Source organism: Podarcis cretensis (assembly GCF_951804945.1).
Source record: "Podarcis cretensis genome assembly, chromosome: 5".
Lineage (NCBI taxonomy): Eukaryota > Metazoa > Chordata > Lepidosauria > Squamata > Lacertidae > Podarcis > Podarcis cretensis.
Window position 1 is genome coordinate 953133 of NC_137174.1, and position 17104 is coordinate 970236.

Below are 17104 nucleotides of genomic sequence, written 5' to 3' on the forward strand. Positions count from 1 at the left end.
ACATTTATTTAGAATATGCACTTCTAGTCACAAAAATAACACAATAGTTTACAAGAGTATATACATTAAAAAACAATTTAAAAGATATGCCACATAAAGTTTTAAAAATCAGAAATCAGCTAACTAGAACAACAACAAAATAAGGTTCTTTGTTGCTTGTTGTGCCATGCAATAATTTATTCTGCAATAACCAGGTTCCCAAAAGTTAAGTTCTGTTACATATCTGGAAGTACCTTGTTCAGTGGGACTTACTTCCAAGAATAAGGGCAGATGGGAAGGTAGCCCATCTAGAAGGGAAACTTTCATCCTAAACCTCTGCTGCCTCGCGGGATATCTTCAGGAGAAGACAATACTAAGGAGTAAACCGTACACAAATGGGTATGGAGTCTCTAAGGCAACAGCTGGATGGCACCTTGTACGCCTCCTTCTGGCAACTCCTGTAGCCAAACTGGTGCTAAATGTATCACTCTGCTTTCCTTTGGACCCCATCAGCCAGGCTGGGCAGAGCAGGATTTCCATGTGCACTGCTCAGCCTTGTGCCTGGGGAGGCCACTTCAGTGCTGCAAATGCAGTGGTTTGATTTCACCCTCGGAGGCTCACTCCATTGTCTCTCAAGACAGAGGGATCCCAGCAACAACAGCTACAACAATGTAGTGTAAATTAAAATGCATGCAATCCTATAATAATTAAAAGTGAAAATCAAAACTGAATGCTGGGATCAGCCACTGTGGATAACTACCCATAATTACCTACCAGATGATAATTAGTCTGATTTGGAATTTTACCTAACAAATTAATTGCAGCAGAAGCAATTGTTACTAAAAATAGGGAGACTATAGATATATTTATAAAAATCATTTTGGTATTACAAGCAAACTTTTTTTTTCCTTTTTAGAAGTAAGACTTACTTGTACCATTTTACCTTTTAAGTCACTGCTCAAAATTTCTACAGATATCAGAATCTAAGGACTGCTTGGGGCTGTGGGAGCTACACTCCCCAAACATCTCATTGAGGTTTGGGTGTGTTCAGTGGCTGCAGAATGAGACCTGACTGTTTCTTGGGAATAGAAAACTGGGCGGGAGGGGAAACAGAATGGAATCCCATGGAGAAAGCATGGATGGCAGGCTAAACATGGAACAGCTGCTATGTTTATGGCAGGAAATGTATTTTCTTTCCACGTAAGGTTATGCACACAAATTACAATGCATAAGGAGTGTGGGAGTGTAACTGAAATGCTTCGTTTTTGTTGCCAAACCAGAAGAGAGGCATCCACCACAAGGAAGTGCACTGAACCTGGAAACAATGCAACATTATTTATATCAAACTTTAATTCTCATCATACTACCAACTCTTCACATGTTCAGTTTTTGTTTTAGATCACGCAAGTTATTTTTAATTATCTGTATAACATCTGCAGTAACCAGGTGCTGTATCCCAAATAGTTTTTAAAAGGAAAAAAACTTGTGTTGTTCTGTTTAGCTACGGGGACCTGGAAGGACCTGTGCTATCCCCATCCTGAATGTTAGCCAAAGGATCTTTGAATAGCAAGCTTAGCATTAACAAAAAGGGAGTACCATCTGCCTTCTAAGAATTTCACAATAGCTATGAGAATGGTAAGGAAAGGGCAGTCAGCTAAGGAAAGAGTTATCTCAAGTGCAGAGTGCACTTCCTTTGTCCTCTAAGAAGCTAAACTGAAGCTCTAGGGGTAGCTTGGCCTGCAGGAGGCAGCTTCTGAAATTCCCTCTTGTACACACCTATGAAAGGCACAGGAGGCCTGCCCTCTTTTCATGACTATCCTGACACCATAAAATAAAATGGGGAAAAGTTTCAGGAGAGGGGGGAAGAAAAGAAAAAAGATTCCCTTTCCCCTTCCTGGAATCTCCTCTGCTCTGTGAGCTCTGAACATGCTGCATGTTACTTGTTCCAAGTTAGTTAGCATCCTGCATAGGAGAACAATTTTTTGGAGCTAGGGTTATACTGTGGTACCTCGGTTTAAGAACAGCCCTGTTTATGAACTATTCGGTTTACGAACTCTGCAAAACTGGAGGTGGTGTTCCGGATTGCAAACTTTACCTCGGTCTAGTGGAAGGGCACCGGTGGCGGGAGGCCTCATTAGGGAAAGCACGCCTCAGTTTAAGAGTGGTTTCGGTTTAAGAACGGACTTCCAGAACGGATTAAGTTCATACACTGAGGTACCACTGTACTGATACCTTTTGTTGTGAGTCCCCTCTTATTTTATTTTGTTGTAGTATTAGCAGCAGTAGTAAACAAAAATAATAGTTGTAATAATATCATCTACATTCTCTTTCTCTTCCATCTTAACTATGTGGGAATGTTAAGGGTAGTAGGAAAGGATATACTGAAAAAGTATTGTCCTTCATTCACTCATGCTAGTGAGTGATGTAGCAGAGCAGTTTCCCCTCAATATAGCTGGAAGCTTGTTTGCAGATTCATTTGAATCTTTTAGTTAAGATTTTTTCCTGGTGCCCCCTTTAATCCCTCTTAAAAGATAAAGACACAAGAGTCTTTCTGAGTAAAGTAACAAAAGAATTACTCACATTTCAGTTCACAATATGATCTCTGAAAGACAGGCTTTACTTAGTGGTTACACATAGAAACTGAGTTCATCTCCTAGGGCAGGCATGGCCAAACTTGGCCCTCCAGCTGTTTTGGGACTACAATTCCCATCATGTTATCTAGGGATGATGGGAGTTGTAGTCCCAAAACAGCTGGAGGACCAGGTTTGGCCATGCCTGTCCTAGGGAGACTGAGCTCATGTGCTGCTGGCTGAGAGCCAGCAGACAATAAAAGTTACATTAAGATAACAAAATGGCTGCAGGAGAGCAGCATGGCAGCAAAAGAGAGAACAAGACAACACTGGAACAAAACTGAGAAAATGGCTGCATGACTCGGCTCTTTTGTCCATCTCCCAGGTCACATGCAGGGGGAGGACGCTCCAGACCAGTGGAAGAGGACGTTACCCTGACTGGATGTCCCCCTGCCTGTGCCCACTCTAGGGAAATAAGGAATGTTGCATTTGACTGCACCAATGGATTACATCCCACAAACTATTGGATATTTGAAAAATGACTAATGGAATTAAAGGGACATTTATTTATCACTTAAAAATATATATCCTGAGGTTGCAATCCTGTATTCCTATGCCAACACACATGTTAGGCACACACTGAAATCCCATAGGATTTAGTGAAAAGTGCAGCCTGATCCTGTGCATATTTACTTGGAAGTAAATGCCATTGTGTTTGATGGGACTTAACATTTGATAAGTGCTAGGGGTTGCAGTGGGACGCAGGTGGCGCTGTGGGTTAAAGCCTCAGCGCCTAGGGCTTGCCGATCGAAAGGTCGGCGGTTCGAATCCCTGCGGTGGGGTGCGCTCCCGCTGCTCGGTCCCAGCGCCTGCCAACCTAGCAGTTCGAAAGCACCTCCGGGTGCAAGTAGATAAATAGGGACCGCTTACCAGCGGGAAGGTAAACGGCGTTTCCGTGTGCGGCTCTGGCTCGCCAGAGCAGCGATGTCACGCTGGCCACGTGACCCGGAAGTGTCTCCGGACAGCGCTGGCCCCTGGCCTCTTAAGTGAGATGGGCGCACAACCCCAGAGTCTGGCAAGACTGGCCCGTACGGGCAGGGGTACCTTTACCTTTACCTTTTTAGGGGTTGCAGTCCAAGTTCACACAGCTAAGTGCGGCCAGAGTAATGTTGAGCAGCAGGGTTTGGTTAATAAATTACTAGCTTCTTGTTATGGAGGTTCAAAGTAAATACAAATGCAGTAAACAGTTCATTTTAAGAGAGAAAAGTAACATTCTTTTCTAGCACAGCAGTAACAAAGACTGAAATTTTTATTACACTACCCATTGTTCTACCAGGCCTAAACACACTAAGCACAATCAAATCAAGATCATGGGGCACAGTTTTAAGAGCTCAACCACAGTGTGAACGGTGGGAAGAGATAAATCTGGCCAGCTTCAGAGTGTCTTTCTTTGCTCCACAAACTGCAGCCCAGAGATGATGAAAAAACCCACTCTATATGCTTCAAAATGGCTTTGTCATGACAGCATAGTTTTACTCTGGAAGACCATGACCATAATCTGTGAGAAGATTGTTTAGCCCAGCAGCATTGACACATCACAATAGGTTCTCTGGTGGACAATGTTTCTACTTTGGAGAAAAACCTTTTACTGAGATGTTTCTGCTGATGGCTGTGTCGGAAGTCTTTCTGCTTTTGGGCTGGGCATGGAGATCAGACTGCATTTGCTCACCCACCACTTATTATAAGAATTGTTGGATTCGACGATTCCCGGGCCTTACAGTTGATCTGGAGCATTCACAGAGAAGAGGGGCCTACATTCTCAAAGTCTACACAGAAGCTACAGCCCAACAATGCAGCCAGACCTGCTGCCTCCTAAAGAATGGTAAGAATTCATTTTCTTCCTCTGTAAAAGATCAAAGCAGTCCATGTTAAAAACAAAACATTAACTGTTCAGCTGATGAAGGCATATGATTTGTAACTATGCATGCATAAAGGCAAAGGTAAAGGGACCCCTGACTGTTGGGTCCAGTCGCAAACGACTCTGAGGTTGTGGTGCTCATCTTGCTTTCCTAGCTGAGGGAACCAGTGTACAGCTTCTGGGTCATGTGGCCAGCATGACGTAAGCCGCTTTTGGCGAACCAGAACAGCGGAAATGCCGTTTACTTTCCCGCCAGAGGAGTACCGATTTATCTACTTGCACTTTGATGTGCTTTTGAACTGCTATGTTGGCAGGAGCAGGGACTGAGCAATGGAAGCTCACCCCGTCGTGGGGATTCAAAACACGGACCTTCTGATTGGCAAGCCCCAGGCTCTGTGGCTTAGACCACAGCGCCACCCGCGTCCCTATGCATACATACATGCAAGTATAAAAGCATTCTGTCACCCTCAAGACAACAGTGACAAAGAAACAGAACGCAGAATGAGGCTACGCAGAGGAAAGATGTAAATAGGAGCTTAATAGAGGCCCACTTGAATTGTGTCCTTGGGTTTCCCCTTTGCTTTCTCTGACATAAATGAGTGGTTGCTTGTTGTTGTTGTTGTTTAGTCATGTCCGACTCTTCGTGACCCCATAGACCAGAACACGCCAGGCACTCCTGTCTTCCACTGCCTCCCGCAGTTGGGTCAAATTCATGTTCGTAGCTTTGAGAACACTGTCCAACCATCTTGTCCTCCGTCGTTTTTTGATGTGAAGCTTCAGACCATATTTTGCGCTCTCCTCTTTCACCCTCATTAAAAGGTTCTTTAATTCCTCCTCACTTTCTGCCATCAAGGTTGTGTCATCTGCATATCTTTTTTATATATATATATAAATTTTTATTAACTTCCACATAAAAAATACATAACACATCACATTTCCACTTTAACAGATTTTTCAGTTTTGGACTTCCTTCAACCTCTGATAATCATCCAAATTTAATTTTTAAATACACATTTCTTAAATTCACTATTGCCTTTTTTTAAATATACCCTTTAATGCCTGTTTTCCTTTTTTGCAATATTTCTTCGACTTTTACAGAGCTTCTTTAAATGCCACTAATGTTATTTCTCTATCACTTATACCTTCCCAATAATCCACCAACTTTCCCCAGTCCTCGATAAACTTTTGATCTCGTAGATATCTAACCTTTCCTGTCAATTTGTCCAATTCTGCATAGTCCATCAGCTTCATTCTCCACTCCTCTAATGTTGGTACTTGTTCCTGTTTCCAGTTCTGAGCCAGTAATATTCTCGCCGCTGTTACTGCATATTGAAAAAGTTTACAATCCTTTCTATTTATTTCGTTTCCTATAATTCCTAAAAGAAAAGCCTCTGGTTTCTTTTCTTTTTTTTTTATAAATATTTTATTAAATTTTCAAGATAGGTAAAGGTAAAGGTACCCCTGCCCGTACGGGCCAGTCTTGCCAGACTCTGGGGTTGTGCGCCCATCTCACTTAAGAGGCCAGGGGCCAGCGCTGTCCGGAGACACTTCCGGGTCACGTGGCCAGCGTGACATCGCTGCTCTGGCGAGCCAGAGCCGCACACGGAAACGCCGTTTACCTTCCCGCTGGTAAGCGGTCCCTATTTATCTACTTGCACCCGGAGGTGCTTTCGAACTGCTAGGTTGGCAGGCGCTGGGACCGAGCAGCGGGAGCGCACCCCGCCGCAGGGATTCGAACCGCCGACCTTTCGATCGGCAAGCCCTAGGCGCTGAGGCTTTAACCCACAGCGCCACCTGCGTCCCAAATTTTCAAGATACATAATACAAAATCCCTACACCAAAAAACCAAAACAAATACACCAAGAAACCATATAAAAAGAAGGAAATAAAAAATAAAAAACAGATACAAAGATATAACTAACTGGACTTCCTCGCATCTCCTTACCCTGCATTATTTATAATCAGAATGTCAGCAAATTATTACCTTATTTCATACCTTATTTTGTACTTTCCAAATATTATACTTCTAAATTTAAAATAATTTTTACCAATTGCTCATACCTTAAAATTAAACAAAATATTGCCTTAAATTTTGACCTTTTCTTACTTATAACTTAGTTTTCTATTTTACAAAGCCTATTCGCTGGAGCTGGTATTTTCTAAATCGTGCAAATACTTAACATTCATACAACTTATAATATTTTTGTAGATAATCCTTAAACTTCTTCCAGTCCTCTTCCATTGTTTCTTCTCCCAAGTCTCGGATTCTGCCCGTCATTTCAGCCAGTTCCATATAGTCTATCAATTGCGTCTGCCACTCTTCCAGCGTGGGCAAGTCTTGTGTCTTCCAGTACTTTGCAATGAGTATTCTTGCTGCTGTTGTCGCGTACATAAAAAAGCTTCTGTCCTTCTTTAACACTTTCTGGCCGACAATGCCCAAAAGGAAGGCCTCCGGTTTCTTAACAAAGGTATATTTAAATACCTTTTTTAGTTCATTATAGATCATTTCCCAGAAGGCTTTCACTTTAGGGCATGTCCACCAGAGGTGAAAGAATGTCCCCTCAGCCTCTCTACATTTCCAACATTTATTATCAAACAGGTGATATATTTTTGCAAGCTTGACTGGGGTCATGTACCACCTATATATCATTTTCATAATATTCTCCTTCAAGGCATTACATGCTGTGAATTTTATTCCGGTGGTCCATAACCTTTCCCAGTCCTCAAACATAATGTTATACCCTATATCCTGAGCCCATTTTATCATGGCTGATTTAACAGTCTCATCCTGTGTATTCCATTTAAGCAGCAAGTTATACATTCTCGACAGTACCTTGGTCTTTGGTTCCAACAGTTCTGTCTCTAATTTCGACTTCTCCACCTGGAATCCTATCTTTTTGTCCAATTTAAAAACCTCTTGAATTTGGGCATAATGTAACCAATCTTGCACCTTATTCTTTAATTTCTCCAAGCTCTGCAACCTCCATTTGTCTCCAATTTTTTCTATTAATTCCCAATATTTCGGCCAGCCAGCCTCCATATTGAGTCTCTTCCGGGCCTTAGCCTCCATTGGTGATAACCATCTCGGGGTCTTACTTTCTAGTAAGTCTTTATATTTTGTCCAAACAATAAATATTGCTTTTCTGACAATATGGTTTTTGAACATTTTATGAATCTTTACCTTGTCGTACCACAAGTATGCATGCCAACCAAAAGCATTGTTAAACCCTTCCAGATCTAGGACATCAGTGTTTTCAAGCAGTAACCAATCTTTCATCCAGCAGAAAGCTGCAGCTTCATAATATAACTTTAAATCCAGCAGGGCAAACCCCCCTCTTTCCTTTACATCAGTCAATATTTTAAATTTTATTCGGGGCTTTTTGCCCTGCCAGACAAACTTAAGAGATATCTTTCTGCCATTTTCCAAAACATTCCACTCTGTCCACAATCTGTAGAGTCTGAAACAAAAACAACATCTTTGGCAATACATTCATCTTTATAGCTGCAATTCGACCCAGCAAGGAAAGATTCAATCTTGACCAAATTTCTAAATCCTTTTTAATTTCTGACCAACATTTTTCATAATTATCTTTAAATAAATTCAAATTTTTAGCAGTCAAATTTACCCCTAGGTACTTCACTTTTTTAACCACATTTAACTCTGTCTCATTCTGCAACCTTTCTGCTTCCGAAGATGTCAGATTTTTTACCAAAACCTTAGTTTTTTGCTTATTCAATTTGAATCCCGCCACCCGACCAAACTCATATATCAGTTCCAAAACTCTTTTCGTACTAGATTCTGGCTCCTGTAATGTTATTACCAAGTCATCTGCAAAAGCTTTCAATTTATACTGTTTCACTCCGACCTGTATTCCTTGCACCAACCGGTCCTCCCTAATCATGTTCAAAAGCACCTCTAGGACTGAAATTTAGAAAAGCCTCTGGTTTCTTAACAAATGTATATTTCAACATTTTCTTCAATTCATTATAGATCAGTTCCCAGAAGCTCTTCACTTTTTTACATTCCCACCACATATGATAGAAGGTACCATCCTTTTCTTTACATTTCCAACATTTCTTACATGTTTTATACATTTTTGCAAGTTTCACCGGTGTAATGTACCATCTATACATCATTTTCATAATATTTTCTTTTAACGCTGTACATGCAGTAAATTTCATATTTTCATTCCATAATTTAATCCATTCATCCATTTGTATATTATATCCAAAATCCCTGGCCCATTTTATCATAACCAATTTGACTTCCTCATCTTTTGTATGCCATTCCAGCAAAATTTTATACATTTTAGATAATATTTTATATTCGTTATTTATTATTTCTGTTTGAAATTTTGACTCTTTCTCTGCATATCCATATTCTTTAAAATCCTTCTTAAACATTTCATTTGTTTGTAAATAATGCAACCAATCATATACATGCTCTTTTACCTCTTCATAGGGTTTCATTTTCCATCTCCCCCCTTCCTTAACAATTAACTCTCCATATGTGATCCAGTTTTTCCTCATATTAGTTTTTTTGACACTCTTAACCTCTAACGCAGGTGGCGCTGTGGGTTAAAGCCTCAGCGCCTAGGACTTGCCGATCGAAAGGTTGGCGGTTCGAATCCCTGCGGCGGGGTGCGCTCCCGCTGCTCGGTCCCAGCGCCTGCCAACCTAGCAGTTCGAAAGCACCCCCGGGTGCAAGTAGATAAATAGGGACCGCTTACCAGCGGGAAGGTAAACGGCGTTTCCGTGTGCGGCTCTGGCTCGCCAGATGCAGCTTTGTCACGCTGGCCACGTGACCCGGAAGTGTCTCCGGACAGCGCTGGCCCCTGGCCTCTTGAGTGAGATGGGCGCACAACCCCAGAGTCTGTCAAGACTGGCCCGTATGGGCAGGGGTACCTTTACCTTTACCTTTACCTTTAACCTCTAATGGAGACAACCAGTGTGGGGTTTTTGGCTCAAGTAGGTTTTTATACCTATCCCAAATTTCTTTCAGCGATCTTCGGAAAATGTGGTTCTCAAAGCCTAAATGACCTTTCTTCTTTCCAGACCATAAGTATGCGTGCCACCCAAATCTATTATCAAATCCTTCTAAGTCTAACAACTCTGTATTATCTAGTTTTATCCATTCCTTTAACCAGCAGAGACATGATGCTTCGTATAATTTCAGGTCTGGCAGGGCGAAGCCACCTCTTTCTTTCGCGTCTGTTAATAACTTAAATTGAATTCTTGGCTTCTTACCCTGCCAGATATACCTTGAAATTGTTCTTTGCCATTCCTTGAAAATAGCCGTCCCTCTGATTACTGGAATTGTTTGAAACAAAAATAATAATTTTGGCAGAACGCTCATCTTTATCGTTGAAATCCTCCCCCACATCAATAATTTCATTCGTCCCCACACCTCCAGATCTTTCTTTATTCCATTCCACACTGGTATATAATTATTCTGATATAAATCAATGCTCTTGGGGGTTAACCAGATACCAAGATATTTCACCTTCTTCACTACTTCTATTCCTATTTGCTGTTGCATTATTTCTATCGTTTCTTGATCCATATTCTTAGCAATTATTTTGGTCTTTCTCTTATTCAGTTTAAAACCTGCCATTTGACCGAATCTCTCCACCTCTACAAGAATATTTTTGGTGCTCTCTAAAGGTTCTTCCACCTTTAAAACCAGATCATCGGCAAAGGCTTTAACCTTATACTCATTCCGGCCTAATTCTACCCCTTTAATTTCCTTATTTTCCCTTATAGAGTTTAAGAAGACTTCCAGGACCATGATGAATAGCAATGGCGAAAGTGGACACCCTTGTCGTGTACCTTTGGTTATCCCTATTTCTTCCGTCATCACATTGTTTACAATTAACTTAGCTCTTTGTTCAGTATATATTGCCTTTATTCCATTAAGGAATTCCTTCCCCACCTCCATAAATTCCAAATTTTTTAACATAAAATCCCATGATATATTGTCAAAGGCCTTTTCCACATCCACGAATATTAACATTGCTTGTTTCTCATTCCTGGCAGTCAGATATTCCAAGATATTAATTATATTCCTTACATTATCCTTCATCTGTCTGCCAGGAAGGAAACCCGCTTGATCTTTATGGATAACTTCTTGTAATATTGTTTTAATTCTCCTCGCCAAGATGCTTGCAAAAATTTTATAGTCTGTATTTAACAATGAAATAGGCCTATAATTTTTGACTTGTGTCAAATCAGAGTCCTGTTTTGGAATAAAGGTGATAAACGCTTCCTTCCATGTTTCGGGGATTTCTTTCTCCTTAAGAATATTGTCCATAACTTCTTTCAAAGGTACTGACATGATGTGTTTCATTTCTTTATAGTATCGTGCTGTAAATCCATCTGGCCCCGGAGCCTTCCCTCTTTTAAGTTCTTTTATGACTTCTTTTATTTCACTAATTTCTATTGGGGCATTCAGCCTTTCTTTTTTTTCTGTCGGGATCTTCTGCACCTTTTTTCCTTTCAAATATATTTCTATCTTTCTCATATTGTTCCTTTCTGTTCTTTTAAATAGATGCCTGTAGAAATCCAAAAATCCTTTTCTGATGCCTTTTGGACTATCTATTTCTTGACCCTCCACGATGATTTTGTTAATTGTATTCTGTTCCTTCCTTTTTTGATTTGCCACGCCAGCCATTTTCCTGACTTGTTAGCCGATTCAAAATTCCTTTGTCTCATTTTTTTTTATATTCCATTCCACTTCTCTGTTGATTATCATTGCAAACTGAGTTTGTAGGGCCTTTATATTCTGCTTTGCTTTCGCATTATTCGGTTTCTTCACTAATTTCTGTTCATTATCCATTATTTGTCTTAGAATTTCCTTCTTTCCTTTTTCTCTGTTTTTATTCTTAATTGCATTTTGTTGGATGAAGAATCCTCTCATAACCGCCTTGCTGGCATCCCATACTGTACTCATTTTTATGCCTTTGTTAGAATTGTTTACAAAGTAGTCCGTCACATTCTTTTGTGCTTTCTCAACAATTTTTTGGTCATCTAGGAGGTAATCATTCATTCTCCTTCTAAAAGTTCTTTCTTCATATCCTTGTAGTTCAAATTCTATTGGACTGTGATCTGAGATTGTTCTCGGTTGGATTTCTATTTGTCCAATTCTTGGGGTTAATTCATTTGAGACCCATGTTTGGTCTATTCTCGACATTGATTGATTCGGGTCCGAGTAGAATGTGAATTGTTTTTCCAGTGGGTGTCTCAGTCTCCAGATGTCAATTAAGTTGCAGTTTTTTATCATCGAGAAAAACGTCTTTGGTATTTTCCCTTCTTTACTGAGCCCAGCTGCTCTTAATCTATCCATTTCCATTGACACCACACCGTTCATGTCCCCCATTATAATAATCTTTTGGTCTACATAATCGAACAGTTTTTCCTCCAAATTCTTGAAAAAGTCTGTTTTATTTCCATTTGGTGCGTAGATCCTGACAATTATTATTTTTTCCCCTTGCCATTTGATCTGGACTGCAATAATTCTTCCTTCTTCATCTTTGAAAAGTTGTTGAGCTTCAATTTTGTTCTTTACATATAGTACAACCCCTCTCTTCTACTTTTGTCGGAAGATATAAATTCATTTCCTAATCTTTCGTTAATCAAAATTTTCCTGTGTCTTCTTGCCACATGTGTTTCTTGCAAACAAATTATATCCAAATTTTTCCTTTTTAAACATTGCTCAATTTTATTCCTGTCATTCATCCCATTAATATTCCAATTCAGAACTTTTAATGCCATTGTAGCTCCAAATTAAATAAATGTTTTCAAATATTTATTTCTCCTCCTCTTCTTCTTCTTCTTCTTCTTCTTCTTCTTCTTCTTCTTCTTCTTGTTCCTCTTCCTCTTCTTCTTCCGACTTTTCTCCATTCTCATCTCCAGCATCCTTTGGTTCCACTTCTCTGACGGCTGCTCCTCCTACAGCTCCTTTTTCCTCCTCTTCTTCTGTTCTTAATTCCTTATATTTCCTCAGGAACTTTCTTGTCTCCTCTGGACTTGTCAATCTGTGTTTCTTGCTTTTATAGAAAAAAGAGATTCCTTCAGGGAATTCCCATCTGAATTCAATGTTGTTTCTCTTAAGAATTTGAACAAATGTTTTATAAGGGTCTCTTCGTTTCAATAATCTTATTGGTATGTCTTTAAAAACAATAATGTAACTTCCGTCAATGTTCAGTCTTTTTTCTCTGTTCTTTTGTAGTATCAAATTCCTCATGTCCCTATCTCTGAATGTTATTAAACAATCTCCAGGAAATTTTCGTGTTTTAACTGACTTTACTCTCATTCTAAATACACTTTGAATTGTTTTTGCAACCTCATCTGGTTCCATCTCTAACCATTGCGCCAACTCTTTTACCAATTTCTCCTTGATATTCTCCCCCTGTGTCTCCGGTATAGCTCTCAGCCTCACATTAGTTTCCCTCTGTCTCAATTCATTCATTGCAATTGCATCCAAGACCTCCTCCTGAGTTTTATTCATCTCTAACATGCCTGTTTTCATTTTATCTTCCTCCCTTTTCATTTCCTTCATTTCATTTTTCGCTTTCTTCCACCCTTCCTCTAGCTTTTGTGTTCTTTTGGATACATCTTTAATTTGACCTTTAAGTTCATTTACTGTTTCATCTATTTTTTTATCCATTTTGCCAATTCTACTATCCACCTGTTCTAATTTGGTTTCTAAATTTTTTTCCGCTTTGTTTGATCTCTGCAAACATTTTCTGAATTTCCGCTTTAAACTCTGACTCTTGTTTTGACCCTTTCCTGTCTGCAGGTGTACCCTCACTTGTTTTCTTCATTTTTGAATTTATCTATTTTTAACACAAAAATATCTAATTATCACATTCAACCTTTTAGTATTAACCAATCACAACCATTGACGCCCTCCCCCAATCCAGAAGGGCAAAGTCACCAATCCGCTAGAAGTGGGTAGAGGTCTTTTAAGGAGGTCTAATTCAAAGTTGGATTCCACTAGGGGGTGACATCAAGGAGGAAATAAAACAAATTATATATCTTCTTGCCACCAATTAGGCTAATCCTTAGTCGTCTTCTGCCACCAATTAGGCTACTCCAGTTAACAGAGGATAGCAAAAACCAAACCCCAAAATGGTCCAGAACAGATACGCCAAAAATAAAAAATAATCCTTTTGTAAAAAAAAACAAAAATTACAATCTGTTATATCCAATTGTCCCAAAGGCTTCCCACCAACTTCAGTCCAGAGATTTTAAAACTTAAAAAAATAGGAGCAGAACCCCCACAGAAATTAGGTGAAAAAATGTCAGGCCATTACTTTACGTATTAGTTCATAGTCTATAAATCCAACACCAAAAACAGCCACTGGTAAAACCAAAGCAGAGGAAAAAAAACAAGTTGTAATTCCCCTGTTTAGCCACAGGGTTCTTGATCTCAAATATAGGTATATAATCTCCAAGCTTTTATAACGTTGTAGTCTTCAATTTTTAAATTTCCCCTTACTCCAAATAATAAAAATGATGTAGACTGCCTGCTTACAGACCTTCCCCAAAAGAAAAATAAAGAAAATCCAGCCGGAATTGCATTCAAATATCACTTTCGATTCTTTTAGTTCACGCGCAGAAACTTCTACTAAAAATAGAAACAATGGAGTCCAGAGCTTCGTTGCGCAGATACTCCAGAAGTATAAACTAAGTTAAACACAGACTCCCCAACTCAACACTTTGTATCTTCGAGGACTTTCACAGTTCCGACTCTCTTCCCCCCTTTTAACTTTGTTATAAAGTTGTTTTAAAAAGTTCCGCAAGGAGAGGAGAGATCAAAGCCGCCAGCGGCAACTTACTTTCCGTTTCCAGCTCTGCTTACAGTTCTGCGTCAAACCTGATTTCAGAGGACGGCTGACCTCCGTAAATTTTTACTTTTGTTCCGAATCCTTCCTTAGCCAAATTAATCCTTTTATTTGATAGATTAGGGTCCGAATTTCTTTTGTTTTGAGAACTGAACACTTTCCCTGCAAGCTCGGGGCTTCGCTTTCCGAAGGTAGCAATGGCTTCCCTTCAGCCCGCTTCTCTGCCCGCCGTTCTCTTCGCTCCTAAAGGAGTTACCTGACGGCCGTACGATCAGCGTTTCGGCATCCGCGGGAACCAGAGCTCCTGGACATCCACCAGCGAGTGTTTTCGGGGGCTACTGCGCCCTGTAGCACCCCCTTTTCCCTTCGAAAAGCCTGGGATTCTCCTAACGGAAAAATCCCCGCTTGTGCTGGGATCGGGCTCAACCGGAAGTCCCGTGTCATCTGCATATCTGAGGTTGTTGATATTTCTTCCGGCAATCTTAATTCTGGCTAGGGATTCATCCAGTACAGCCTTTCGCATGATGAATTCTGCATATAAGTTAAATAAGCAGGGAGACAATATACAGCCTTGTCGTACTCCTTTCCCAATTTTGAACCAATCAGTTGTTCTGTATCCAGTTCTAACTGTAGCCTCTTGTCCCACATAGAGATTTCTCAGGAGACAAAAGAGGTGACCAGGCAGTCCCATTTCTTTAAGAACTTGCCATAGTTTGCTGTGGTCAACATAGTCAAAGGCTTTTGCATAATCAATGAAGTAGAAGTAGATGTCTTTCTGGAACTCTCTAGTTTTCTCCATAATCCAGTGCATGTTTGCAATTTGGTCTCTGGTTCCTCTGCCCCTTCAAAATCCAGCTTGCACTTCTGGAAGTTCTCAGTCCACATACTGCTTAAGCCTGCCTTGTAGAATTTTAAGCATAACCTTGCTAGCGTGTGAAATGAGTGCAATTGTGCGGTAGTTGGAGCATTCTTTGGCACTGCCCTTCTTTGGCATTGGGATGTAGACTGATCTTCTCCAATCCTCTGGCCACTGCTGAGTTTTCCAAACTTGCTGGCATATTGAGTGTAGCACCTTAACAGCATCATCTTTTAAAAATTTAAATAGTTCAGCTGTAATACCATCACTTCCACTGGCCTTGTTATTAGCAGTGCTTTCTAAGGCTCATTTGACTTCACTCTCCAGGATGTCTGGCTCAAGGTCAGCAACCACACTACCTGGGGTGTACGAGACATCCGTATCTTTCTGGTATAATTCCTCTGTGTATTCTTGCCACCTCTTCTTGATGTCTTCTGCTTCTGTTAGGTCCTTGCCACTTTTGTCCTTTATTATGGTAATCTTTGTACGAAATGTCCCTTTCATATCTTCAATTTTCTTGAACATATGGTTCTTCTCTGGTTCTTCCCATTCTGTTGATTTCTTCTATTTCTTTGCATTGCTTGTTTAAGAAGGCCTTCTTGTGTCTCCTTGCTGTTTTTTGGAAATCTGCATTCAATTTTCTGTATCTTTCACTATCTCCCTCGCATTTTGCTTGCCTTCTCTCCTCCGCTATTTGTAAGACCTCGTTGGACAGCCACTTTGCTTTCTTGCATTTCCTTTTCATTGGGATGGTTTTTGTTGCTGCCTCTTGTATAATGTTACGAGCCTCCATCCATAGTTCTTCAGGCACTCTGTCCACCAAATCTAAATCCTTAAACCTGTTCCTCACTTCCACTGTGTATTCATAAGGGATTTGATTTAGATTGTATCTTACTGGCCCAGTGGTTTTTCCTACTTTCTTCAGTTTAAGCTTGAATTTTGCTATAAGAAGCTGATGATCTGAGCCACAGTCAGCTCCAGGTCTTGTTTTTGCTGACTGTATAGAGCTTCTCCATCTTTGGCTGCAGAGAATATAATCAATCTGATTTTGATGCTGACCATCTGGTGATGTCCATGTGTAGAGTCGTCTCTTGTGTTGTTGGAAAAGAGTGTTTGTGATACTAGCTTGTTCTCTTGGCAGAACTCTATTAGCTAGCCTTTGCCCTGCTTCGTTTTGAACTCCAAGGCCAAACTTGCCAGTTGTTCCTTTTATCTCTTGACTCCCTACTTTTGCATTCCAATCCCCTATAATGAGAAGAACATCCTTCTTTGGTGTCATTTCTATAAGATGTTGTAAGTCTTCATAGAACTGGTCAATTTCAGTTTCTTCAGCACCAGTAGTTGGTGCATAAACTTGGATTACTGTGATGTTAAACGATCTGCCTTGGATTCGTATCGAGATCATTCTATCATTTTTGAGATTGCATCCCAGTACAGCTCTCTCCACTCTTTTGTTGACTTTGAGGGCCACTCCATTTATTTTGCGGGATTTTTGCCCACAGTAGTAGATATGATGGTCTTCCGAACTGAATTCACCCATTCCCGCCCATTTTAGTTCACTGATGCCCAGGATGTCAATATTCTTGCCATCTCATTTTTGACCACATCCAGCTTACTAGGGTTCATGGTTCTTACATTCCAGGTTCCTATGCAGTATTTTGCTTTACAGCATTGGACTTTCCTTTTGCTTCCAGGCATATCCACAATTGAGTGACATTTCGGCTTTGGCCCAGCCGCTTCATCAGCTCTGAATCTACTTGTACTTGTCCTCTGCTCTTCCTCAGTAGCATGTTGGATGCCTTCCAACCTGAGGGGCTTATCTTCCAGTGTCATAACTTTTATATGCCTGTTGTCTTTGTCCATGGAGTTTTCTTGGCAGAGATTCTGGAGTGGGTTGCCGGTTCCTGCTCCAGGTGGATCATGTTTGGTCAAAACT

The 17104-nt window shown here is 40.4% G+C and overlaps 1 protein-coding gene across 3 annotated transcripts in view; it reads left to right on the plus strand.

The window, feature by feature from the left end:
• Positions 1 to 17104, plus strand: part of MANSC4 (MANSC domain containing 4) — a 36519-nt gene that overhangs the window by 3630 nt on the left and 15785 nt on the right. For 2 of the 3 annotated variants that reach the window (XM_079975410.1, XM_079975412.1), the window contains exon 2: positions 3886 to 4431. In XM_079975410.1, coding sequence (XP_079831536.1) covers positions 4203 to 4431 — 229 coding nt within the window. In that variant the 5' untranslated portion in view covers positions 3886 to 4202. Of the gene's footprint in view, positions 1 to 2541; positions 3298 to 3673; positions 4432 to 17104 lie in introns of those variants that run through there. The other variant, XM_079975411.1, reaches the window with a different exon arrangement.